The sequence below is a fragment of the Gamsiella multidivaricata genome (assembly GCF_025024155.1).
Source record: "Gamsiella multidivaricata strain RSA 2152 chromosome Unknown BC939scaffold_13, whole genome shotgun sequence".
NCBI classification, from domain to species: Eukaryota; Fungi; Mortierellomycota; class Mortierellomycetes; order Mortierellales; family Mortierellaceae; genus Gamsiella; species Gamsiella multidivaricata.
Window position 1 is genome coordinate 498,428 of NW_026251721.1, and position 25,328 is coordinate 523,755.

At 49.8% G+C, this 25,328-nt stretch overlaps 11 protein-coding genes across 11 annotated transcripts; 6 read left to right on the forward strand and 5 right to left on the reverse strand.

The window, feature by feature from the left end:
• Window positions 1-11: 11 nt before the first annotated feature.
• On the forward strand, window positions 12-2,492 carry BC939DRAFT_500631 (uncharacterized protein; the record flags this gene model as incomplete). The annotated part of the gene is made up of 3 exons (XM_051560064.1): window positions 12-404; window positions 490-614; window positions 719-2,492. The coding sequence occupies 3 exons, from the start codon at window positions 12-14 to the stop codon at window positions 2,490-2,492; spliced, it is 2,292 nt and encodes a 763-aa protein (XP_051415211.1).
• A 509-nt stretch (window positions 2,493-3,001) lies between these two features.
• BC939DRAFT_394132 (uncharacterized protein) lies at window positions 3,002-4,192 on the forward strand (the record flags this gene model as incomplete). The annotated part of the gene is made up of 3 exons (XM_051552130.1): window positions 3,002-3,097; window positions 3,213-3,266; window positions 3,380-4,192. 3 exons carry the CDS (start codon window positions 3,002-3,004, stop codon window positions 4,190-4,192), a joined length of 963 nt encoding a protein of 320 aa, XP_051415212.1.
• Window positions 4,193-4,375: 183 nt separating this feature from the next.
• Window positions 4,376-5,973, reverse strand: BC939DRAFT_500633 (SecY subunit domain-containing protein; the record flags this gene model as incomplete). Its single annotated transcript, XM_051560065.1, has 3 exons — window positions 4,376-5,445; window positions 5,529-5,808; window positions 5,935-5,973. The coding sequence occupies 3 exons, from the start codon at window positions 5,971-5,973 to the stop codon at window positions 4,376-4,378; spliced, it is 1,389 nt and encodes a 462-aa protein (XP_051415213.1).
• A 699-nt stretch (window positions 5,974-6,672) lies between these two features.
• BC939DRAFT_443129 (uncharacterized protein) lies at window positions 6,673-10,634 on the forward strand. Its single transcript, XM_051554491.1, has 4 exons — window positions 6,673-6,985; window positions 7,097-7,594; window positions 7,683-10,010; window positions 10,088-10,634. The coding sequence occupies exons 1-4, from the start codon at window positions 6,755-6,757 to the stop codon at window positions 10,607-10,609; spliced, it is 3,579 nt and encodes a 1,192-aa protein (XP_051415214.1). The 5' UTR covers window positions 6,673-6,754; the 3' UTR covers window positions 10,610-10,634.
• Window positions 10,635-10,640: 6 nt separating this feature from the next.
• BC939DRAFT_443132 (uncharacterized protein) lies at window positions 10,641-13,554 on the reverse strand. Its single transcript, XM_051554492.1, has 3 exons — window positions 12,503-13,554; window positions 11,378-12,174; window positions 10,641-11,274 (listed from the first exon to the last, which is right to left on the reverse strand). The coding sequence occupies exons 1-3, from the start codon at window positions 13,296-13,298 to the stop codon at window positions 10,705-10,707; spliced, it is 2,163 nt and encodes a 720-aa protein (XP_051415215.1). The 5' UTR covers window positions 13,299-13,554; the 3' UTR covers window positions 10,641-10,704.
• A 98-nt stretch (window positions 13,555-13,652) lies between these two features.
• On the forward strand, window positions 13,653-15,583 carry BC939DRAFT_408186 (mitochondrial carrier). Its single transcript, XM_051552879.1, has 6 exons — window positions 13,653-14,099; window positions 14,197-14,209; window positions 14,342-14,480; window positions 14,619-14,759; window positions 14,872-15,230; window positions 15,327-15,583. Exons 1-6 carry the CDS (start codon window positions 14,044-14,046, stop codon window positions 15,513-15,515), a joined length of 897 nt encoding a protein of 298 aa, XP_051415216.1. The 5' UTR covers window positions 13,653-14,043; the 3' UTR covers window positions 15,516-15,583.
• An 86-nt stretch (window positions 15,584-15,669) lies between these two features.
• On the forward strand, window positions 15,670-17,044 carry BC939DRAFT_443134 (uncharacterized protein). The gene is made up of 3 exons (XM_051554493.1): window positions 15,670-16,227; window positions 16,369-16,383; window positions 16,554-17,044. Exons 1-3 carry the CDS (start codon window positions 15,790-15,792, stop codon window positions 16,899-16,901), a joined length of 801 nt encoding a protein of 266 aa, XP_051415217.1. The 5' UTR covers window positions 15,670-15,789; the 3' UTR covers window positions 16,902-17,044.
• On the reverse strand, window positions 16,992-18,495 carry BC939DRAFT_52294 (uncharacterized protein). Its single transcript, XM_051561231.1, has 2 exons — window positions 17,952-18,495; window positions 16,992-17,819 (listed from the first exon to the last, which is right to left on the reverse strand). The coding sequence occupies exons 1-2, from the start codon at window positions 18,370-18,372 to the stop codon at window positions 17,173-17,175; spliced, it is 1,068 nt and encodes a 355-aa protein (XP_051415218.1). The 5' UTR covers window positions 18,373-18,495; the 3' UTR covers window positions 16,992-17,172.
• A 711-nt stretch (window positions 18,496-19,206) lies between these two features.
• On the reverse strand, window positions 19,207-19,817 carry BC939DRAFT_443138 (uncharacterized protein). The gene has a single exon (XM_051554494.1). It carries the CDS (start codon window positions 19,761-19,763, stop codon window positions 19,329-19,331), a length of 435 nt encoding a protein of 144 aa, XP_051415219.1. The 5' UTR covers window positions 19,764-19,817; the 3' UTR covers window positions 19,207-19,328.
• Window positions 19,818-22,440: 2,623 nt separating this feature from the next.
• BC939DRAFT_394088 (fatty acid hydroxylase superfamily-domain-containing protein) lies at window positions 22,441-24,870 on the forward strand (the record flags this gene model as incomplete). Its single annotated transcript, XM_051552126.1, has 3 exons — window positions 22,441-22,680; window positions 23,791-24,308; window positions 24,429-24,870. Coding segments are annotated over 3 exons (1,200 nt in total), but the record flags the coding sequence as incomplete, so codon positions are not given.
• Window positions 24,871-24,932: 62 nt separating this feature from the next.
• BC939DRAFT_52205 (uncharacterized protein) lies at window positions 24,933-25,328 on the reverse strand. The gene has a single exon (XM_051561223.1). The coding sequence runs from the start codon at window positions 25,238-25,240 to the stop codon at window positions 24,995-24,997; it is 246 nt and encodes an 81-aa protein (XP_051415221.1). The 5' UTR covers window positions 25,241-25,328; the 3' UTR covers window positions 24,933-24,994.

A 25,328-nucleotide genomic window follows, 5' to 3' on the forward strand; every position in this document is an offset into this window, starting at 1 on the left:
AACCCCGAATCATGAGTAGCTTGACCCAGATCTCGACCCTGGCTGCCACGCTCACTTCAGCCGTCATCTCCGCCACCGACTCGTTCGTTATCCCCACTACACTCGCTTCCCCTACTCCCACAACGTATGTCATTGTCAGCTCCAGTCCAACGCCATCCTCACCTCCACATAGCGCTATCGGAGGTGCTGGCCCTACGAATAATATGCTGTGCGATTGGATTCGATCGGCCTCAGACTGTCGCGATGAAGTTTTTATCCGATACTTGCTAATAGCATCCTCGGTGATGCATGGGATCGTGTTTTTGTTTGGTCTTTGGCTGCTCATCTACCGTAACCGTGGCTTTAACAGCAAAATCTTCACCGAGCTGTTTGTCAAAGCGGGAACGGGTGTAAGACCTAAGCCTGTAAGTTGCGTTCAGTCAATTGGTTCGAGTGATATTAGTTTTCAAAAGACTGTAGATGTGCTGACTGTATTTTTTTAAAAACAAGATGGACTGCATCGTCTTCTTCACAAGTCTTGCTTCTCTTATTAAAATCGGCGTAAATGTCCCACTGATCCTCGATGTACTCAAGGATATGCTCTGGCTCCGCATCGCAATCGAACAGCTCTACTGGTAAGGTGTTCATTTAAACTCCTCTTCCTTACGCGCGCTTATGTACGTATCTATATCCGAACGATAGTGCTTATTCATCTGCTTCGCGATAATATATATTGCAGGATCGTCGTCTCTGTTGGGTTCTCGTCCTATTTTGTTGGTCTTCTGTATGCCATGCCTGTGACAGCAAGAGAAGGAATCTTCGCTGTTTATCAGCCCGAGGCCTCCTTCGATGCACACGCTTTGCAGCCCATCCATGTCCTCAAGCCCACGAACATCCAGAAGAACTTTCTGTTGGTCATGGGTGTGGTCTATCCCACCATATTTGCGGCAGCCCCCGGCGTGGCTTCTGCAGTATTTGTACATATGCCTGGCTATGAGAATCTCTCTAATATCCTGCTTGTCGTACAGTACTCGAACTGGGTGTTGATCCTCTGGACCATGGCCATCATGTTCTTTTACTACGGCCTCAAGTACACCTTCATTCTCCGAGCCAACATCATCATTGCCGAGGCGGCGCTCAAGGCTCCCAGGGCAGCATTTGGAATTGGCAATCTGCGATCTTCGAGCCCTGCCAGGTTCTTATTTATTCAGTTGCAGATTACCGGCTTTATGGGATCAGCCGTCACTCTCTTGGCTGGCACCCTTTGCATGATATGGGTCCTCTGCAGAGAAAAGATTCTCGCTATGCCCAACGACCAAATCCCTCACACGATGGCCTTCTTCTGGACGTGCGCCATAGCTGTCGCCTTTTTCCTCATTATGGTACTGATTGCCATCCAGTCCGTGCGCAACCGGAATCGTGGTCTACACGGGTCGACGACTTCGCCGACCAACTCGTCCCAACCAAGTAGCGTTCCTGGTCAAAAAACCCCAATTGGCGTCAAGAGCCTTTATTCAGCTCAGAATCACAAGTCGCGATCCGTACGGACAGATTCTGAAATGTACTTGACACAACACAACTCGATGGAGAAGGGTATCTACGAAAAGCCTTCGTTTGATACGTCTGACGAAAGCTACGACCCGACAAGCGTTGCAGTCACGATTGAGGCCTCACACAGGATGGAGAGCGAGGAATTCACCGCATCCCACAATGCCTACCAAATGGAGCAAGAGAGGGTCAAGAAGGGCAATGCTGGATTGTCTACTCGCTCTTGCGCCATTATGGCCCAAAACACCTGTTCTGACGCGGAATTTGGCCGCCGCGGCAGCGACGCGATCTCGCCGGACAGCACCAAGATGTACCCTGATCTCCTGCAAACCGTCTTTGGTCCAACGAGATCGATCAGTCCCCCTCCATTCTATCCTACACCCCCATCACCATCGTTACCATTGATGCCGCTGCGGTCGAGCCCACGGAGTCCCAACCACAAGCATGATCCAAGTGAAGAGCGCTCCAAACATGTATCGAATCGCCAGCGCTCCTTGCACGCATCTAGCCAGGTCTTCCAGGACCCGTCATCTCATGCGGCTTCGTCTGGCTCCCATACTCTGTGTACAGGCTTAACCCGCGAGCCCAGGTATACAGCTATCTCTGAAAGCTACACAGCGTCTATCGCTGACTATGGCGGTAGAAATCCGCTGAACTTGAACAGAGACGGAGAAGGAGAATACCGGTTCCCATCAGAACAACAACAGCCACAGCAGCAGGTGCCCTTCCAAACACTGCAGTACCAGATCTCCTGTAAGGGTCTTTCGCCTCCACCAAGGGCCAAGCGCCTCGCCAGTTCACCGTACGTTGCGGAAGACATGGTAGTGGCGCCACTGTCTCCCATTGATCTACATTCACCTGGGCCCTTGCGAAACACCTTTATGAATACGACGCCGTTGACAGAGTACTCGGACACATCACGGACCGAACGGGGGTATTCGTCACAAATCCATCAAGGATGCTGACGACGTTGTGGAGCGGACATCTAGCTGGCCACTTCCACTGAATCTTAGTTTATCCATCCCTTCCACCTAATCTTAGTTGACGATGTCCATCCTCTCCTTACTCTCTGTCTCCCCTTACATATATCAGCCCTCCCTAATATAATGGCTAGCCAAAGTGATATCGCTAGTGCAGACGCATAATACAGCACTGCAACAATGCGGTGGTGCAGTTGTGCCATGTAGTCATAGAACTTTGAATTGAACCTTGACAAACCGCCAAACGGACGTGAAGACCGATCGATCACCGCTTCCCTGACACGTAGTACAGGAGGACGTCCGTGGCCATCCTGGAACGAGGATGTGTGTGTGTGAGGGCGGAAGAATAGACGCCCTGTCCTCTTTTTCTTCTCGCTCTTCATTCCCGCCTGCTCATTTCTCCATTCCCGTTCCTCTCACACTCACAGACACTCCACACTGTTACAACCATGAAGGCCATTCTCATTGAAAAGGCATTGACCTCGGTCGATCAGATGACCGTTCAGACCGTCCCAGACCCCGTTCTCAAAAAGGGCGAGATCCTTGTTGACGTCAAGGCTGCCGGCCTCAACTTTTTCGATATTCTTCAGGTAAAGGGAAAAACTGCTCCTTTCCATCGAATTATACAGCGCCCTATACCGGACTGTAGCATTCTAACCTCAGCCTACGCCGGTCTTCTTCGTTTGCTTGCACCATGTCCATTAGGTCCAAGAAAAGTACCAGATCAAGCCCCCATATCCTTATATCCCAGGAGCAGAGGTAACCAAGATTCCAAGCACAGCAATAGCATCTTGCAATGAAGCGAGCCATTCATCGGACATAGGAATTAACACTTCAATCTCTTTGTTTTGGCCACTTCTTTTGCCATACAGTTTGCAGGCGTAATCTCTCAGATTCATCCTGACGCAAAGACGCCCTACAAGGTCGGCGACCGCGTCTTTGGCTCGACCCAAGGCTGCTACGCCGAAAAGCTGGTCTGCAATCCTAAGACCCTCCTCCCCATCCCTGACAACCTTTCGTTCGAACAGGCCAGTGGCCTCTTCATCACCTATCCCACCAGCTACGTGGCACTGGCGGTTCGCGCGCAATTGAAGGCCGGAGAGTGGTGTCTTGTTCATGCGGCCGCTGGGGGCGTGGGCCTGTGTGCGGTGCAGATCGCCAAGGCCCTAGGCGCCAAAGTCATCGCAACAGCTGGATCTCAGGACAAGCTCAATATTGCGCTCAAGAATGGTGCAGATTATGGCGTCAACTATCGGGACAAGGACTGGGCGACTCAGGTGCTCAAGATCACAGGAGGCCGTGGCGCCGATGTCGTCTATGACCCTGTTGGACTAATCAACGAGTCCCTTCGATGCAGTGCTTGGTGCGCTCGTGTCCTGGTCGTGGGCTTTGCAGCGGGAACGATTGAAAAAATTCCTGCGAACCGTATCCTGCTCAAGAACGTCTCTGTGGTTGGCGTTCACTGGGGTGCGTATGCGAAATACGATGTGGCGACTGTCGCCCAAGTCTGGAAGGAGCTGTTGGATCTATTTGCAAAAGAAAAGTTGGTCCCTGTGGTCTATGAGAAGATATATCAAGGATTGGACTCTGTCAAGACGGGATTGAACGATCTTGCTGCCCGAAAGACCTTTGGCAAGGCCGTTGTCCACATCGGGGGAGTCACTCCTGCCAACAGCAAACTGTAGAGCTCTCGATAACTCTTCTCCAATAAACAATGTCTTCCAAATGCATCAGATTTAAAGGCAGTTTATGATGTACAAAGTAATAAAAAAAATGTAAGTGGCAGCTACAGACTCTATAACAAGTTTGTTATCCCTGAATTTCTCCTCGCGACTCATCATGACTTTTCAAAAATTGCGGACGCCGCCTTAAAAGGCAAGGGCATCGCCAGAGTTCTCGATGCTCTCCTTGACAAACATCTCCCAGTACTGGTAGATGATGGTGGTGCACAGCAAGATACCGGTACCAGATCCAATAGCGCCAATTAAATCAGCAAAGACGGAAACGGCACCTAGGACAGCGCCACCAAAGGCAGCGGCGGTGGGGATGACGCGCTTCAACTCCTTGTACATCGAGGCATCACGGTGACCGGCCATGACCATGTTCTGGTCCTTGAGCTGCTTGGCAACATCGCGAGGCGAGGAGCCAGAGACTTCGATCCAGGTCTTGGACAAGAGGGCACAGGCAGTCAGCATGAAGGTGACGTAGACGACCGTGTGGATAGGATCCAAGAGGGCCTCAGAGATACTATGAGGAGGCGACATGTAGTAGGCAAGGCCACCCGAGGCAATCATCTGGCTGGTGCCCTGGTAAGGGGTCCAGGTTCCAAAGATACGGACAAGAATGTTCTCGGGGAAGCGGTTGTAGATCAGCTGGGAGATCATGAACATGTTGGAGGTCAAGGCAGACTGCAGCATGATGGGCATGTTGGAGGTGTAGAATAGCTTGATGGGGTAGGTGCCGCGCTGGCCACGGAAGCGGGAGGACTTGACGGGGAGCTCAACGCGGAAGCCCTGGAGGTAGATGACGATGCCGAAGACAAGAGCGGTAGCCAAGAGGTTCATAACGTTGGGCAGGTTCTGGCGGTAAAAGGCCTCCTTCAGAGCACGGGACTTGTTGGAGCGGGTGAAGAGCAGGTGGAAGAAAGCAATCAGGGCACCCTCAAACTCGGGTCCGTTACCAAAGTTGTAGGTGGTGGGGCTCAATGCTTTCCAGAGAATAGTTTCACAGACATTGGTGGCGATGAAGAGCGAGATACCGGAACCGAGACCGTAGCCCTTCTGCAGGAGCTCATCCAAGAGGACAACAATGACACCGGCAACAACGAGCTGAAGGATCAAGAGCAGGCAAATACCGGCACCCAATTCGGAGGGAGGGCCGTACAATCCGTTCATGACCGAGACAGTAGCCTGACCAAAGGCGATCAAGACAGCAAACACTATAGAGACAATTCCGAAGTTATGGTTAGAAGCTTCTTCAATTGAGGTAGTACAAACGGGGACATGAAGCAAAAGGACTTACACTTCTGGGCACCGTTAAAGAGAGAACGATCCTCCTTGAGGCTGTAGTCGACCTCGATGAGGTTGGCACCAGCCAAGAGCTGCATGAACATGCCCGAGGTGACAATGGGAGTGATACCGAGTTCCATCAGGGTTCCACGGTTCGAGGCGAGAATGGCACGCATCCAGTAAAGAGGATCAGACGAATCTGAGGACATGATACCGTACAGAGGGACTTGGGAGCAGACCAAGAAGATGAAGAGAGTGACGGCAGTCCAGAGAACCTTCTGCCTAAAGGGGATCTGTAGGAATGGCAGAGAATTGTGTTAAGAGACGACGAATCCATTGAGTGTAAGACAGCAATTAGAAGAAACTGAGTCAGATCAGTCAGATCAAGAGTCGATAAGCAACATTGCCAAACGACGTACCTTGCGCTCGGGGGCAGCAATCTCGGGCAGGACAGCCATGAATGGCCTGATCAAATGCAGAAAACGGACTAGAAAAAGAGACAGAGATGAAACGAGAGGACCGAGAATGTTAGGTTCTGGAGACGTATGCCTGATGAAGTAGATGTTTGTGATGATGACAGAGGGCTGTTGTCCTGCTTCTGAGTCTACGATGACGGGCTGATCCTGCTGTCCAGCCTAGGGTTCGCAAAGAGAGCCGCTGGCGTCCTAGTCTCGAAATCCTGCTTTGGGCCTTGTTTCAACTGAAAGCCCTGATCCTGAAGATCACCAAGGATGGCGGATGTGTGTTTTGCAAAAGTATGCGATAGATCTGCAGCGACGAGAACTTACAGCCAGCCATTGTGATAGACACGGATGGGAGGTAGGGCCAGAGGAAGGGAGGGGGTCGTGAGACGGAGGAGAAGAGAGATGGGAAGGAAGGATGATGATGATGGGAAAGGAGGAAGAAGAGGAAAGAAGAGTGTGGAAGTGCGCTCTCGAAGGACGCGGTGTTGGGACGTGAGTGGTTGCTCGCTCACTCGCTCACTCGAGGGTGGATTTATCGTGCCTGACCAATCAGAGCGAGCCACTGCAAGCTGGCAATCGAACTCTCTTCTCAGGAGCATTATTGCGTTATTTCCAAGCGCCCTTTCTCTATTGCCTCTCAAAGTCTGACAGTTTTGCCACCATTTTTTTTGTTTGCTCTTCGCAGTTGTTGCCGCTACATCCTTTTTAACCGCACTTGCATCAACGCCCAGCCATGGCCCTTCAGATGCGGCAAACAAAAAACAACCTTGAGGAGATGCGGAAGGCTGTCGCCGAAAAGTTTCCAGGAATCACTAGTCTTCGCGGACCCACTGGCATCGGACGTACCACCAGCAAGGAGAATCACCTTCCTCCTGGAGCAACTGTCAGCAGCATAGAATTCGTAGCCATGGAGCCACCCCAGATTTATGAATTTGGAATCTGCTCAACCGACGCTATATATACACCCTTGACTGACAAAGGGACAATATCATCTTACACGCGACAGGTATGTCCATGGATTGTTTTGGTGGCGGAACCTTACGGCTCGTCAAGGCCAAAGATATTTGACAAGCAACGGAAACTTACGCCTCCATGTCTTGATGATTTGGTTGTGTAGGTCTCGAATATCGGAGCACGGAGTCCAGGTACTATTGTTACTCCAATGCCGACAGCGATGAGTTGGGGAGGGTCCAGCAGGCCGACAGTGCAGGAGTCCGTCAGCAGCACCAACGCCATTAGTAGCTCAAACCCAGTCTTCAACAACTATACCATCGGCAACAACAAGAATACTAATAGCAACAGCGACAGTGGCAACCCTAATACCAGCAAATCAAGCGATAATAGTCAGAGTAGCGTCAGCATTTCAAACAATGCTGCATTCTCCATCAATGTGTTTGGCAACGGAGGCAGCTCATCATCGAATTCGTCTCCTAAACTGACGTCCTTGGCATCTTTGAGAGCCCCCAGGCTTCCAAGCGGTTCAGCGACACCAAAATCAACCAATGTTACTGTCCCTGCGCCTACAAAGTACGACCTTGCAGCCGACTGCAACGATGATTATACGGAGGAGTATGCGATCCTGAACGAACTGGAGGTGGAAGAGTCCAGGACAAAGGTGGGCATGACTGCTGTTCAAGAGCGTTGCGTAGTTATCGATTGATGGCCTGTGGATTCACATGGTGTTGTTCATATTAATTTTTTAGAATATTGCCAAGGTCAGCGTCAGGATTAGTCCAGTTTCCGCCAATTATCCTAGCCCTCTGGCTGACGCAGCGAAGAAGAGCGACTCGTCTGGAACGGTTCTGGATGTGGATGAGGATGCTACTATCGAGGAGCTGGAGGTCATGCTGGAAACTGCGGTGGATGAAAAACGGCGCCTCGGAGATTTGATCATGGACCGTGATGATATGAATGAAGACGCAGACGACCTCAAGAAGGAATGGAGGATCATGCGCAACCGCATCAGTAGCCTACAACCAAAATTGGACGCCAAAAGAGCTGCGATGGATTTCGCTAGTAACAGCTCCACTAGCATGCGAGGCGGGGAAAGCCATCGGGATAGTAGCATCAACTATAGTAGCGGCAGTGTTGTCCGCTCAGCGCAATCAACCCCTGCATACGTCGCACCCTCTCATACCAGGTTCAACTTTCAGTCGCATGAAGAGTCCACCATGGTGCAAAAGGAGAATCAGCCCCCTTTGATCAACAGCTACACCACCAGCGACTGCAATATCAGTAACAGCACTTCATTCACATCAGCAAGTTCAAATTCAACGGCTCTTACTCGGAGTCGACCGGCTACCCTCTTCAATTCAACTTCACAGCGCTCTCAGTCTCCTGTGACCAAGGACGCCGCCGTCTATCCTTGGTCAGGAAGAGTGATGACTGCACTTCGAGATATCTTTGGCTTGCGGGATTTCAGGCCAAATCAATTGGCGGCGATTAATGCGACTCTTTCCGGAAAGGACGTATTTGTTTTGATGCCAACTGGAGGAGGCAAGAGTTTGTGCTATCAGCTACCGGCAACAGTTGGCAGCAGTTCTGGAAACAGCCCCACTGGAGTGACGATTGTGATTTCGCCCTTGCTCAGTTTGATGCACGATCAAGCGATGCATCTGATCAATAACGGTATCCCTACTGTGATTCTGCACGGCAATCTGGATGCGGCCATGAGGAGGTTTGTTTTCGATCAGCTCGAGGCGGATCAAATTCTGACCAAGCTGGTCTACATGACACCGGAGATGTTGTCTAAGAGTGGTCAGGCCCAGTCGGCGTTGAGGCGGCTCCATGCGCGTGGCCTGCTAGCGCGATTCGTTATTGACGAGGCGCATTGTTTGAGCCAGTGGGGCCATGATTTTCGACCGGATTACAAGTTGTTGGGGGAGCTCAAGACCAAGTACCCAGGTGTCCCGCTCATGGCCCTGACGGCAACCGCCAATGCCAAAGTCCAGCAGGATGTCTTGCATAATCTCGGGATGCAGAACTGTCTGGTGCTCAAACAATCGTTCAACCGCCGCAACTTATACTATGAGGTTCGACCCAAGACTGCCAAGATTTACAGCGACATCCATGCATTTATCACTGCAACATATCCGGGCGCTTGCGGAATCATTTATTGCACCAGTAAGCGTGCTTGTGAGGAGATGGCTGACAAACTGCGCAACGAATTTGGCCTGAGCGCCCAGCACTACCACGCAGGACTCGACAAATCGGACAGGATCGCGATTCAAAAGTCATGGCAGGAAGGCAGCACGCAGATTATCGTCGCAACGGTAGCTTTCGGCATGGGTATTGACAAGCCGAACGTGCGGTTCGTGATTCACCACTCTTTACCGCAATCGCTCGAGGGCTACTACCAAGAGACGGGTCGTGCAGGACGTGATGGCGACAATGCATACTGTCTTCTCTTTTACACCTATCGAGACAAGGTGACGATCGAGTTCATGATTGACAAAGGAGAGGGCAATCGCGATCAGAAGCAGCGGCAACGGGACAATCTCCAGCAGATGATTATGTATTGCGAGAATAAGATGGACTGCCGTCGAGCTCAGGTGCTGAGTTATTTTGGGGAGCACTTTTCGCGACTTGATTGTGCCAATACTTGCGACAACTGCCGGAGAAACCAGGCGTTTGATATCAAGGATGTGTCGACTGAGGCCAAGGCGATGATTGGATTTGTCCGCAAACTTGTGTATAACGAGGATCCTTCGGCGCGGATGAATCTCAGCAATTATACGGCACGCCGGGAAGTCGATCGGTACACACTGCTCTATCTTGTAGACTTGTTTCGCGGAGCCAAACTGAAAAGGATCTGCCAGTACGGCCATGACAGCCTGGACGGCTATGGTATGGGGAAGAACTGGCCTCGAACGGATGCAGAACGATTGGCAAGGTTTCTTGTTTCCAAGAGGATTTTCACTGAGCGAGTGGAAGCTGCCGGACAAGCCTTTGCGAGCTATGTCTATCTTGGGAGGGAGGCCTGCGGTGTAGTCAATGGCACAGTCAAAGTGGAGATGCCTTTCGCTTCAGGCGTAAGTCCTCTTGCGATACCCTGTGTTTACTTAAAGCTATTATTGCGGTCCATTCTAACAGCATCTACATCCTATAGAATACGAATTCTCCGACCGCTGCTGCAGCAACCAAGAAACGCGCCAGAAAACTGGAGACTGAGGGCTCTGGGGCGACAAAAGGGAAGCCAAAGGCTAATACTCCAGGCAAGATCCGCAAACAAGCGCTGACAAAGAATACGGAGATGGACAACGATTTCTTTGGCGATATCGAGGACGATGCGATGTTCTTGGTAGACCATGAAGCAGATGCCATTGATGGCGATGGATATGAATACGGAAATGGTATTGTGGACATTCGAGCAGGACTCGCCCGCTTTGCAGCCGATTCTTCGAGCAGAAACATAGCCGGAACAGGGACAAGCAAGACAATGGCAGCGTCATCGTCGCGCTACACGGCCATGGCTGTGAGCAGTAATATCCGACACGAAGGCTCTGGAGGTTCAGGAGGTGGAGGAAGACCGAGCGATGAAGAAGGAGATCAATTCTATGACGCCTACGACTTTTACGATTCAGACGAACATGAGCCCCCTCAAGCGAGTCGTAAGCGCCATAAATTCTAGACAGCAGATCAAACACCCTTTTTTTTTTTTTTGCTTATTTAATATATAAAAAAGATTAAGATGCAGAGGGAGTATGACAACAAAAAGGCGCGTGTCTACGAGTTGGCGAGCTGTCGGATCTCTGCGTCCTCGTATCCAAGCAGGTAAAGTACATACTTAAGGCTCTTTTGATTAATTCGTGCGCGTGCCTCCTGCTGGACTCTGGGCTTGGCATTGAAGGCGATGCCGAGACCCGCCTTGGCCAACATCCACAGATCGTTGGCACCATCGCCGACGGCAATGACTTGGTCCAGGGTGACGGACTCCGCCTGGGCAATGACCTCGAGCAACTCTGCCTTGCGCTCGCCCGAAACAATGGGGCCGATGGTCTCTCCGGTGAGGTAGAGTCCGTCCGGCGAGACCTTGAGGTGGTTGGCGAACGCATAGTCCAGTCCAAGAACGTTCTTGACGTGCAGGGCCAAGGGCATGAAGCCACCAGAGATAACGGCGAGCTTGAAGCCGATCTTCTTGAGGGCCTTGCAGAGGTAGAGCGCGTCCTCGGTAAAGGTCAAGCGCTCGCGAACGATATCAAGCACATTGGCTGGAGTGCCTTTTAAGAGCGCGACACGTCGCCTGAGAGACTCTTTAAAGTCGATCTCTCCGTTCATCGCTGCCTCTGTGATTTCCTATGGTCCAAAGAACGCAGAGAAAACCAAGGCTTAATTACCTGCCAGCATTGAAAATCGGCCAGTGGCCTGATGTTTTGTGAGTAGGAAAGGAACAACTTACTGCGACTTTGTCCATGACGCCGGCGTAGCGCGCAATCTCATCAATGACCTCCTGCTGAATAAGCGTCGAATCCATATCAAAGACGACAAGACGCTTATGTTTCCTGAACACGTCATATGGCTGCAAGGCCACATCGGTACCATGGGCCGCGCTGAGCTGAAAGAGCACTTCCCTGAATTTGTCCATGCTCAGAGCCGCTGGGATCGACAGTTTGTAATCCGCACACGACAACTGACCCTCATTCAAACGGACCATTTTCTCGACCGAAATCTTGTTCTCCAACAGCAACCGTGTCCAGTCTGACAAGAAGGCCGGCGTCAGACCATGTTGACAGAGCACAGTCGCCGTGTACTTCAGCCTTCCCTCATAAGGCGCGTCCTCCAAGGACCCGGGAACGTAATTTCCGAAATGAGGGTCCTTCTTCAACGAGTCCAGGATGTCGAACGTCAGGGTCGCATCCCAGCGTTTGGCCGCCGCCGCCAAGTCCTTGAAGATCTCCATATCATCGTTCTTGATCGTGACTAGGATCGCGAACGTCACATTATGATACAGACGCGCGAACGAAAAGTCATCGACCGCACACTGGTATTTAGCAGCACAGGCCAAGAGTGTTCCGATAATGTCGGTTCCGTGAGGTCCACTCATCGAGATCAGGACGCGCTGATGAGGCAGCAAAGGTGCAGGAGGGAACCAGGTCTTTTCTGTGGGTTTCAGCGCAGTCGGGCGCCACATCATAACAGGTGAATCTGCTTTGAAGTTGAATGCCAGGGGCGAGTGCACGACATCTCCGGTTGCTACTTAATTGTCAGAGGTAGGATATATTGGATGTGAGAGTTTGTGTCAACAAGGAGTCCTCATTGGCCCCCGGAAGATTTATGACATTTAGGCTTTTTGGAAAACCTTGTCATAGTCTAGAAGTGGGTGTGTCGTCGAATGCTGCCGGATTGTCGGACTACGATCTTCTTATCTCGTTGATATGGATGGAGGTGCAAGGACGAAGTAACGGCAAATGCATATGAATGTGACCAAATACTGCACAAACAATTGGACGGAAGGGATGGTGACTCAAACAAAAAAAAAAAAAAAAAGGTCAAGAAATGATAACAGCATCAACGTGCTTCGTACCTGAACGTCCAATGGTAGTTTCCTGCTGAGCACTGACAACAGCAGTGGTCGTGGCAGCGTTCTTGACTCCACTCAGCTTCTCCATGAGCTCCTTCTTGAGCGAGCTCAATTGCTCAGCCCTCGCAAACGGCAGCTTCCAGACACGGCCGAGGTACGCCTCACTGATCCCGAGTCCTGCGTGGCGATCCATCTTTTTGATGATCTTGACGATGCCCGTGTAGTTCAAAAAGATATATTTTTCAAGTTTGATCACTGACTGCAGCAGCGTCTCGAGTGAGTTATTCTCTCCTGCTGTTGTCGACTGTGCAGACTTGCTGTCAGTTTCCGAATCGAGTCCCAGGCCGACCTTGGCGACCTGGAAGGCCCCATAGGCCTCATAGATCTTCCGGGTCTCAGCTGTGGTGAAGGTCGAGACGTCTGCAACCTGCTGGTCCAGTCTTGCGAGGAACTCGGGTACTTTAGTCTGGAGGATGGTCAGTCGAGAAGCGATCATGGCCGAGAAGGCATTCAGATCCTCCTGTGTAGCCGCTGGTGTGATCGATCCGCCAAGCGCTGGAGAGGTGAGAGTATGGATCGAGTTGTTGTTGACTGGGAGGCTACTTCCTGACAATGCAGGCGAGGCAGTAGTGGTGGCAGTAGCATTGTGGGCCTGCTGATCGGCGAGGGTGGGCTTGAGGCAGGCTGGAGCGATGTGTTGCTTGATGAAGGTCTTGAGGCCGTTGTAGTCGATAAAGACCTGCTGCCACTCTGCGGGCAACTGCAGCTTTCTCTCCTCGAGGTAGTTGCCGTACTTCATTGGCGAGAGCGGGGGAGGTTGTGGTGAATGGGGAGTGAATGGGAGGAGGAATGAGTGAAAAGAGAAAGGGAGGTGAGAGAGGGGACAGGGTTATAACAGCAGTTTTAGGAAATCGAACGAATGCGGGGTTCGCTCTTCGGATGTGTCATAAACCTTGGTTGGGTTAGCTGGTTCCTGGGCCTAGGACAGGATTCAGGCACACACCACCCAAACATCCATGCGCCATGCGCCGTAGAAGACGCGTGGGATTGGGTACAATCGAAGGGCTTCCAGACGAAGACTGACATTGCTCTCAATTGGTTAGTACCTGTACCTTCCTCCCCATCCATGCTCCATGTCCACAGCACAATGTGTTCCTTCTTCCTTCCTTCCTTCCTTCTGCACAGCGGCATCAATTGGCCAGCTTAATTTAGTCGTTCGCAGCATAGACATATCCCCGGATGTGTTCTTGACAAGAAATCTCAGCTCTTGTTCGTCAACAGAGGCCCTTCTCCCTCCTGTCCGATCTATCTTGGAGGGGGAACACTGTCTAGATTTATTTGATTGACGCCATCCACAGTCACGACTCGCTCAGGAACGGACTCCAGGTCGTTAATGGCAGCCTGGTCCTTGCAGCGCCGCGTCCTTTACTTTCCCCCTTCTCTCCTTCTTTGCCTTCGCTCCATTCCAGCAGCTCATCTCCCACACTTCAATCTCATTCTCATCCTCATTCTCACCCTCATTCCCATTCCCAATCTTCGTTGCAATGTCTGAACAGAAGAAAAAGGAGATCGAGCGCTGGCATGACTTTGTTGCTGGAAGGTAATAAGCGACATGCAGCCAGCAGATTCATTATCTATTCTTTGTAGTAGAACGCTCGAGCACTCATACGCTCTGTTCTCCATCTCCTAACATATAGTCTCGGAGGAATGGTATGCTACCCACACTGAACATTTTTTTTATCAAGAAGAATGTGGCGGCGAATAACGATCTGTACCTGTAAAAAAAGAGCTATCCATCGTCATCGTCTCACACCCTTGGTCCTCATTGCTTCAAAATAATAGGCCCAGGTCACGGTAGGCCAGCCCATGGACACGATCAAGACCCGTCTACAGATCGAGGGTCGGTCAGGACGCTTCTCAGGACCGATGGATTGCTTGCGCAAGACCATCCAGAACGAGGGCTTCCTTGGTCTTTACAAAGGTACAGCCCAGACCTTTCACGCGATCCAGTCTCTATGTTGAGAATTTTTTTCATCTGAGCAGAAAGCTAGAAAATGTGGCGATATTCAAAATTATGTCGTGCTGTTGATTTGACATCTACCTCTCCACCTTTGTCTAGGCATGGCCAGTCCTTTGGTCGGCATTGCTGCTGTGAACGCGCTCCTCTTTGCCGCATACTCCAACTTTAAGAAGCTGCAGGAGCCCTATCCGGGAGGCCCTCTCACTCTTGAACAGATCGCCATTGCAGGAGCAGGAGCAGGTACGATTCAATAACGACCACAGCCCTTTGCTTTTTTCTTTTTTTTTTCTTTGTCTTTATCCATACATTCATGCTAAAAGCACTCTACTTTGTATCTGAATTCATAATCTAGGTATTGTGAATGCTGTCCTGGCCTCACCGGTGGAACTTCTCAAGATCAAGATGCAGGCACAATATGGCGCAGGATCGACAGTACGTTACTCAGGACCAGTCGATTGTGCACGCCAATTGATCAAAGAGCACGGGATTCGTCATGGATTGATGCGCGGATACTGGATCACGGTCTTGAGAGAGATCCCCGGCTATGCTGGCTTCTATGCTGGATTCGAGGGCATGAAGAGATATCTGACACCTAAGGGCGAGGATCCCGCCACATATCATTTGGGACTCTTTTCACTTATGGCATCAGGAGCCACGGGAGGAGTATCCTATTGGTTTGCATGCTACCCTCTCGACATGCTAAAGTCCATGGTAAGCGATCGCGCGATGGACACGCACTTTGAGAATGAACCCTCTGTGACCTGATGCGACAAGTAATTTTATATCTATTATTTTATTTTTTTTTAGATCCAAAATCAACCCAATCCACCAAAGGGTGCTTTCTACATCCTGGACGCGGCGAAGCAGGTCTACAGGGATGGTGGCATTAAGCCCTTTTTCCGTGGATTTTCTCCGACTATCATTCGTGCAGTACCTGCGGCAGCAGCAACGTTTACGACGTACGAGTTGGTGATGCGGGCGTTGTATGCATTGTAGAGAAATGCATGTATCATAGATCGAGGCATTCAAATCATAAAAATAAAAAAAGGTGTTATCATGATCAAGTACTCGCGTATAATTTCTTATACACCTAGTGGGAGGCAGAACGGACAAAAAAAAAAAAAAAAAAAAAATAGTCTAAGAATGCAGTGGAAGAATAGACGGGGCCCAGGAACAAGCTCTTGGGAGAAAACTGTATATAAACCAGGTCTGCGTACCCCCCGCTTTATCATTAACCCTTTGTCAACCCATCGCAAGAAAAAAAAAGAACATGTCCTCAGCTTACGGAAGCATCGCCCGCCCAGTCTCGGACCAAAGTCTCGCCACGGTGCTGCCTCGCCATGCCACCCTTCGAAGCAATGCCAATGCAGATTCCTCGACCTCAATTGATGCAACCTTGTTCCGGATCAGTTCCAAGTCCGAATTACCCAACCTCTCGACACAGTCCTACACCTTGTCAGCGGCTACACATCCTAGTTTAGTCGAGGCTATGCAACAGGTCTTTAACCATGAAGTCGAACGTGGTGACACCTACCCGCAGGAATCTGTCCTGGACGATTCACAGTTTGAGAACTACTTCTTTTCCGGGGATGCATTCGTACTCCTCAAGGGTCGGTATCAGCAGGCGACTGCAATTGGGACCAGGAGTGGGGCTGATCAATGGCAGACTGATCTCCTGGGATTCTTTTATGTCAAGCCCAACTTTCCTGTAAGCGAAAAAAAAAAAATATATATACATCTACATCTGTGCATGACACCGATGCTAGCTGGACCCTGGATGCAATAGCAGTGTTGTGGAACTAGTCTAATCGTTCTCTCCCTTTTGTTTTTGTTTTGAAATTGTCCATAGGGCCGTTGCTCCCATGTAAGTCGAGTTCCTGTTGTGGTCAAATGGTGTTCAAATGCTGCCTGGCCTCACACGAAAGGACCGATGACTCAGCCTGTTTTTACTGGGGAGGAGATACCCTTAGCCCCACCTTTTGTTGCCACCAAAAATTGACTTTTTTTTTTTTTTTTTTTTTTTTTTTTTTACAGATCTGCAATGGCGGCTTCATAGTGAACCCGATCCACCGTGGTCTGGGGATCGGTTCGATCCTGGGCAAAGCTTTCTTGCGGGTCGTCCCCGTGATCGGATACAAGGCTTCGATGTTCAACCTCGTCTTTGTCTCCAATGTGGCCTCCATCAAGCTCTGGCGCCGTCTCGGTTTCCAAGAGATCGGCCGTATCCCCAAGGCTGGTCGGCTCCGAGGACAGGGCGGGCACTCAAAGTTAGGAAACGGAGGCGGGGCTGAGGACAAGAACGATAACGAGGGCTTCGTTGATGCGATCCAATTCTATTGGGATTTCGATACCATGGCCGTCCCCGCAGAATATGATGCATGAGGTGGAAGTCTAGAAAGTGTTTGTTACCTTGATGACTTTTTGTTTTGCATGAATTGAGGAAAAAAATAAAGAATGCATGATACAGTTGTAAAAAAAAAAAACCACTACTTTTCTGTCTTTTTTTTATTCGCGCTTTCGTTATTATTTACACGGGACGTTTGTACAAAGAGTTGGAGAGGGATGTGTAGAGGCTGAAGCTGAAGGAGCAAAAAAATGATGGAGGAACAAGGTGATGGAGTTCGGGATGATAGAGTGTATCGTGGTGGCTGTCTTATGCAAGGATCTTCTTGAGGCCCTCCTTCTGCGCAGGTGTGAGCTGCGTTGGGAACTTGACCACAAAGCGCACAATAAGATCGCCCTTCTGCCCTGGCTTCTTCGAGATCGGCATGCCCTCGCCTGGAAATTTTTCTTCTTGGCTGGGCTGGATCACCCTTGAGCCACTGGCGGAGACAGGCAGCGTCCGTCCGTCGAGTGTCTTGACCGTCTTTGAAAATCCTGTCAGGGCCTCCAGTAGCGTCAGCTCCAGCTCGACAATCAAGTCATCGCCACGTCGAGTGAACACTGGGTGTGGTTTCTCCTCCAGCACAAACTCAATATCCTGTGTGGTTCCGTTCGGGTACTCATCTCCTTCGTTGGGGAAGCGGATCTTGGTACCAGCCTTCCAGCCGGGCTTGACATCGACCGTGAGGATCTTATCTGCAGATCGTCCTGATCCATCGCGGACCTTGCGGGTGACCTTGAGGCGCTTGGTAACACCCTTTGCCAGGTCCTCGAGCGAGACGGCCAACGTGCGAACCAGCGCTGGTGGCTTCTCGGGCGCGGATTGCTGCTGCTGCTGCTGCTGCTGTGCGCGGGATCGTGCTCCTCCCATACCGGGCATGCCTCCCATACCTCCCATATTTCCCATACCTGGCATGCCTCCCATGCCCCCCATGCCGCCCATGCCGCCCATTCCTCCAGGCATACCGCCGGGCATTCCTTTTGAGCCTGACCTCATGCCAGCACCTCCGAATCCAGGCATATCTTCGTCTCCGAAAGATCCACCACCGCCGCCGCCGCCAAAGGAGGAGAAGAATTGCTTGAAGATGTCCTCTGCGTCCGTGGGTCTGAATCCACCACCGCCCATGCCTCCGGGACCAGAAGTGAAGGTGAAGGTGTGTCCACCGCCGCCACCACCGGGGAAGCCACTGAATCCACCAGGGAAGCCACCAGCGTCACCGGGGCCTCCAGGGCCACCGGCACCTCCACCACCCTTGAGACCTTCTTCACCAAATTGATCAAAGACGGCGCGCTTGTTCTTGTCGCTCAGGACCTCATAGGCCTCGGAGATGTCATGGAACTTTTTCTTGGCCTCGGGAGCTGAGTTCTTGTCGGGGTGATATTTGAGGGCGAGCTTGCGGTATGCCTTCTTGATTTGGTCTTCGTCTGCATCCTTTGATACACCGAGGATGTTGTAGTAATCTTTTCCCATGGTATGTGTATGTGTATGTGCTGTGTGTGAGAGAAAGAATGAGAGTTTGGAATATTACGAAATAGGGTCGAGTTGAGTAAGAGACGTGGTCTGTGGAAAGAGAGTGTAGTGATGAGAGAGCGAGAAAGAGGGTAATGTGGAAAGAGTGGAGAGGAGTGAGAGGAGATCAAATGAACAAAAAAGATGGAAGGGGATTCCCTAGTAATGCTTTATACAGGATGATCCTTATGCTGTCATGCCCGAGTCATGAAGTCATGGAGCGAGAGGTTCTCGCTGCTTCTGGGACGCGCTCGAACCTACCAGAAGACGCGTTTGATTGGCTGTAAATATCACGTATGTACGTATTTTAGCTAGAAGACATAAAAAAAACCCTAAAACCAGCACTTTGCTGAGTGAATAGGACTGTGTGGAAAGGGTGTGCTATGTAGGTCTGGCTGGATCATGGCCAGATTTGATTGGAAGGTTCCTAAACACTGGGATGGCGATCCAAACAACTACCCTGGCCCAGCGCCCTTCGCTGTGTCCCTCTTACTCCCCTTCTGACTGATTGATAAAAATGTGGTGCTGCAAGAGCAAGTGGTGTATAAGTTACTCAAGACTCAACTGCCGACACGACACATGTTTCAAACAAACGAGCTGTGTTTAGCCTAGATCTTACGCGACTTGTCATCCATCGGGTGTCCAAATCTGTTGCTCTGCCACGCTGGTATTTAACAAACCAAGACAGCCGAAAGAGGCATGAAAAAGTAAGCGAATTTGGAAGTGTTTAAACAACAAGAACGATCGTGGCGATTGCGCCCAAATTAAATAAAAGACAAAAAAAAAAAAAAAAAAGGTCCATGGACACCCCATGCCCATTCTTGTCCTACTCGAGTGAATCGCACCTGCAGCTGTAACGATTTGGCTATTGTGTTTTGTGCTTTGAGGGAGAAAAGTGAACAGGAAACTTTTTTCCATTAAGGTATTGAGTTTGCGATCCGCGCATGAACCATTCTGCCAGCCGTACAAGTGTAACGGTCCTGGTGTTGTGAGCCGATTTCCTTTGTTTTGTGTTGTGTTGGGAGTGACTGAGTGGGGACTTCCAATTGAATTTTTATTCCTGGGGATCGGCGCTGGTATCGCAGCACACAGGTGGAGATCGAATGAGACGGGAGCAAAAGAGGCGGGGCTGGGGAGGCCCTCGGCTGGGAGGACTGAAATGAAATGCGTGGTCTGGAGCGCGGCAGTTCTCGAAAAGGAAGAAATGGGCAGCATGGGCGAACACTGCGCTGGAGACCGCTCTGTCCCTGTGTCAGGCCGCTTCTACCAATCAGAAGGACAAAGGCAACAGCCAACCGCCGAATCAGCGGAAGAGGGCAGGGCTGGAATGTTCGCCTGTGGTTCTTGGGCATTGGCACAGACACAGACACAGACACAGACACAAGGGCACACAGACATTTCTTGCTCCAAATAAACCGGCAGGCTGTGGTCCTCCGTACATGCGAACCAGAGTCTGTGTTCATGGCGCGGCACTCCTTCGTGCTTCTACCAGTCCCCAGCTGCCCATGGCTTCTCTCCCTCCCTCTCCCCCACAGCTGTACTCTGTGTATCTAGTCTATCACGCTGAATAGCAATAAAAGGTTTGGCCAGTCCGGAACTTTTTTTTTTTTTCTATCCACATGGATAAATCCATTCCCGGACCCTTCTCGCCTTGAGCGTCATGGTCACTGCCGCCATGGCTCACATAAACAAAGAAATATTAGACCAGAGCAAAATGTCCATCAGCTGGTAGACTACAGTACAGTACATAGACTGGAGGTCTGCTTCGACCTTGCAGCGGCAGGCATCGGTCTTCAGTTTTAGCACATGCATGCAGGAAAGTGTCATTTTCCTTTTCCTTCGAGTGCCCTGTCCCTTTCAAAAACCTTAACTGCGCACAAACTGAATGGATCTTCATCTACTGTACCCAAAAGGTCCAAACAAATCCAACTGTCTGCCAGCATGGATTACATTATAACCTTGCCTGAAAAACGATGTTGTGCGCGCGACCGTCGCGTCTTTTTTTTTCACGTTTGCTGCTAGGTAACGTTTGAAAACGTCAATTGAAAATAGCTTATAAGCTGGAATATCTTTGTTGCCACGTTACTTTCTTTCCTCCCGTTCTTCGGGAACTGCGCGATCTTTTCTGCACGATAACACGCCGCTTCCAACGGCGGCCGAAATAGAACAACACACCATTATCAGTCCCTCGCTATTTTTTTCCATTACAAGTATGGAAGATATAAACATGGACCCGATTATTGTGCCAAGATTAATTAGCTGTTTGGTCCTTGGCATATGTATGAAGGCCATTGTATCTTTGTCTACAGCCCGTCCCTCCTTCAACCTGCTTTTTATTTTTTTGCATGAACATAGATGGTGAGAATAGCAACCGACAAAAAAAAAAAAAAAAACGAAAACGAACAACCACAAACAATGCTGCCATGCACGACTGCTTTACCAGCATTTCTTTACGTTCCCCCCTACAGTGGACAATATTTGTTAGCCCGTGGAATGTTAAAAGCAACAGCCGTCAGAAAATCGAACTATCCCAGTAAGAAAAGAATGGTACAACCAAAAGGCTCGAGTTTATAATTGCACTCAATGCCGCGCTTGTATTCTAAATGGTTAACGAGAGGCATCGCGCAAAGCGCAGCATGAGTTTTCTTTGCTTATTAAACATGGCGGCAAGCGTATTTTGGAAAAGCACAACGATGGTAGAGAGAGAGAAGACCCCCTCTGGAGCCGCCGGTACATTTGTAATGCTCAATTATTGTTTTTTTGGTTCAGTATTCTTTAGACGATCCCCTACTCTCGTGTGTCAAACATGAGATATAGGAGAGCGATTGAGTCAAACCCTTATTCAATGCTCTTTTCGATTCGATTGTCCACAGACCAAGCAGAAATGATAGTGGTGTGCAGGCAGATAGCGCTGAAACCGACTCATCTAGACACACGGGCTGCGGAGCGAGCGAGCTGGCAGATATGTAGGCATAAGTAGACGCTCCACCGAATGTTGGGCGACAGCCCAATCTGAGCAGGAGTAGAACAAGCAAGCCAAGAAAGAAAAAACACTGCGTTCACGAAAGAATGAATCTGCAGAGGAAACAGGGAAGAAGAGATGGAGAAGACAAGGGGATGAAGATGTAACGATGCAGGTGCGTGAGTAACGAGAGCAAAAGGCACCCTTCGAGTTACTGAACACGTAGCTGGATGAAGACCAATTGTCGCTGGATAATGACAGCAATGTCTGTTCCTGGTTGTGGCCCTGGTCGTTCAAGCACTTCAACGGCGCTCTGCCCTATCCCGTTCCTTCTCTCGCCCTCCCTGTCAAGTATGGCCTCCTCTGGATTCTTTTTTCCTCCCTGAATCCCTCCAAGACAAGGTATCCTGTGGGGCGCGAAAAAAAAAAAATGTCCAGCAGATGAATGAGGTGGTTATCTCTCTTTCTTTTTTTTTTCTCCGCTCAAAAAAAAAAAGTGATAGGGCGGAATGAGTTAAAATGAGTGGAGTTGGTTGGAGCTGGAGTGCAATAAAATGGCAACTGCAACGGATGAATAATATTTGCGCAGAGGACACAACCGAATTCAAACCGGTTCAGCTTCCCCCCGCTTCCGTCTTTCATATAAAGTCCCGCAAAGCCCTCTCCTGTCAGCCTCTTCTTTCTCATTCCTTTCTCTCTTTCTTCCTTCACATTCACAATCACATTCATTCATTCGTCCCTACGCACATTCGCTCATTCATTCTCCCTTTATTCAACTCGGTCGACTCAACAACACCACCACCTTCCTCTTCGCTGCCTCGCTCGTCGGCTCACACTGCTCGTCACTCTGTCAAGCTCACTTCCCCTTTGAACACCTCACGTATTATAAAGAGAGTTCCCTCTGGAAAGCAAAAAGCACCGACCATCCCTTTCACGGCACTTCTCCTTTGCCCTACGCCTCTTGACACGAGGCATTTGCAGTTGGAGAAAGGGATACCAAAACCGCGCACTTTCCTACTTGCACGCGTAGACACACACCCTTCTTTATCCCACCCTTCCGTCCCTCTTATTCACCAATGGCACCCACGGTCCAGGCCCCTCTATTGTCGTTCATATCAGACCAGTCGCTGGCTCTGTTGCTGCCCGTGATCGTCTACTGGGTTTACTCCCTGCTCTTCCACTGGATCTCACTTCAAGAGTTCGCCTGGTTCGAAAAGTATCGCATCCACGACAAAGAGGAAGAGACCCGAAACAGAGTCTCACTACCCGATGTCATCAAAGCCGTCATCGTCCAGCAGGTCTTGCAGGTAAGCAAAGCAAATACATCCACTAAAAAAAAAAGCCAGAAAAAGAGGGTTTGGAGACGGGACCAAGGTCTTTCTAGGATCGTTATGTGTGTCTATTCCGGTATGGGTCCGTGTGAGGAATGGAAGGGTGTGTGGTATCGTGTGTGTTATGGTGTTGTGTTACAAGAATGACAGGGCCAAGGGGGGAGTAGACCCAGGCATATCTATTCAATCCATCGATTCTTTTCTACTGAAAACTCCCCCCTCCACATAGTGTGATGCTTTGTTTGAATTATTTCCACAATGGGTTTTATGAAATGGCAGTAGTTGGATCGAATAAGGGCCACTGAATAATATCGACTGTCGATAATAATGTCGCGCGGTGCGCAAGGACTTGCTCAGGGTATGCATTCAGGACATCCATACACAAAAGTATAAAAAGGGTGCAGGGTAGCAGGGATGATGACAACATTGTTTGGACAGATAAAATCGACAGGAATGGCCAGCGGTCAAGAAAGGTTAACAATATACAGCCGCAGACACAAGCACTGGGGCACAGGGACAGGAGACTGGGACCATGACTGGAAATTCATTCGGCTCAGGAACAACAATAGGGGGGGAAAATAAGGAAGCCGATTAAGAGTATATCCATCTGCTCTATATACCGCCGCTCTTTTTTCCTCTTTCTTACCTCATACTGTGCATACCCACTGCGCCGTATCTCCTTTCATGCTGCCGATGGTACCAGTCCAAGTTGGCGGTGTCTGCAGTTGAAAAAAAAAAAAAAAAAAAAAATACGAGAGCCGCTTCATTCCATTCCGTCCGTTCCCTATTCGATCATTTTCTCAGAGCCTTGTTCCAGCTAGGGGGAGGAGTTACTTATGATAATCTGCGGTACTGCATGAAAATGATTATGAGCTGGAACAGTCAGATGAGGAGGGTTCTCCAGTCCATTCATCACAATGTGCGCGCGTAGATGTGGATGTGAGAGTCATTAGCGCTATGTGTTGGAGAATAATGAAAAGGAGATATGGCGGGAAAAGATATCGTGACAATCTCACCTAGAGAAGATCCTTATTCTAACCCATGGCTCTTTCTCTTTGTCTATGTGCGAATGTATCTCCTTCTTAGACCGCTCTTGGCTTCATTGTTGTCGTTGCAGACGATTCAGAAATGATCTTTGATGACGAGCTCAGCCTGGCAAAATACCAGATGTGGATCAGCTACGCCCTTTCACTCGCAGGACTCCAGCCGTATGTCTCCCAGGCAGCGGTTGCAAACATGGCATATGTGGGCTACTACTATCTTGAGTCGATGGTCCGCTTCTTTGTCGCCATGTCGTTCTTGGACACGTGGCAATACTTCCTCCACCGTCTCTTCCACAACGTGCCATATCTCTACAAGCATTTCCACTCGCGTCACCATCGCCTCTACGTGACCTACTCATTTGGCGCGCTCTACAACCATCCCTTTGAAGGTTTCCTGATGGACAGTGTCGGTGCCAGCTTGGCCTTCCTGTTCAGCGGTATGGGCAACCGCGGTGCTCTTGCTTTCTTCTCCTTCTCGACCCTGAAGACTGTGGACGATCACTGCGGATACAACCTGCCCTTCAACCCTCTGCAGCGCCTCTTCTGGAACAATGCTGACTAGTAAGTGGGACGCTCTATCTTGCTGCTGATACGACCTTGCGCAACCATAGTACTCGGATGAATTTGTCGCTAACCCAGCTTTTTTTATTTTTATTTTTTTTTATTGCCTTCTCATAACAGCCATGATATTCACCATCAGAACTTTGGTATCAAGAGCAACTTCTCGCAGCCCTTTGGCACTATCTGGGACCACCTCTTGGGCACTCACATGTCGCGCGAGGAGGCCAACAAGATCATCAAGATGAAGGAGGAGCGCAAGGCTGCCCGTCTGGCTGGTCTCAGCAACGTTGTTATGGCATCTTCGACCCCTGTGGCCATTGGATCTTCGCCCAATGCCAAGTCAACTTCAAATACGTACAGCAACAAGGACGAGGACGTGCATAGCAGCGGCAACAACAGCGGCAACGACAGCCATGAAGAGACCGAAGAGGAGGAGAAGAAATCCCAGGGACCATTTGGCTCGAGCGCAGTCGAACTACCTGGTTACCGTGAACTCCTAAAAACGCGCGCTCGTGTCGACAATGGCTTTGTCTCTGGAAAGGGACAGGGCAAGGCACTTTAATACCTTTGTCTGCTTTTTACTCTTGTGTAAAATCCATCGTATTTTGTATTTTGTAATTCCTTTTCTTTTTTCTTTTTTTTTTTTACTTATATGTCTGTATAAAAACTCACCCCTTTCTTTCTTTCTATATCCCTTTTTTCTTATTCCACCCTTTCGTTCTCCTACTCGACTGGCAAATATCCCCCTTGCACGCGGGCTGTATATTCCTCCAGCATTCTTTCCTATTTCCATATTCCATAATTTCATTACATCCTTCTACATATTTATATAATTTTTTTATTATTTTTCTTTTAATGCTAATTTTTTTTTTTTCAGTAATAAAAAAGAAATGCATACAATCATGCAAAATGCACACATCAATCCTTGTCATGCTATATGCAGTCTTCTTTCTTTCATCCAATGAAGGAAGAGGCACCCTTTCGTTCACTGTTACGTGCGTTAATGCTCAAGTTTTCCTT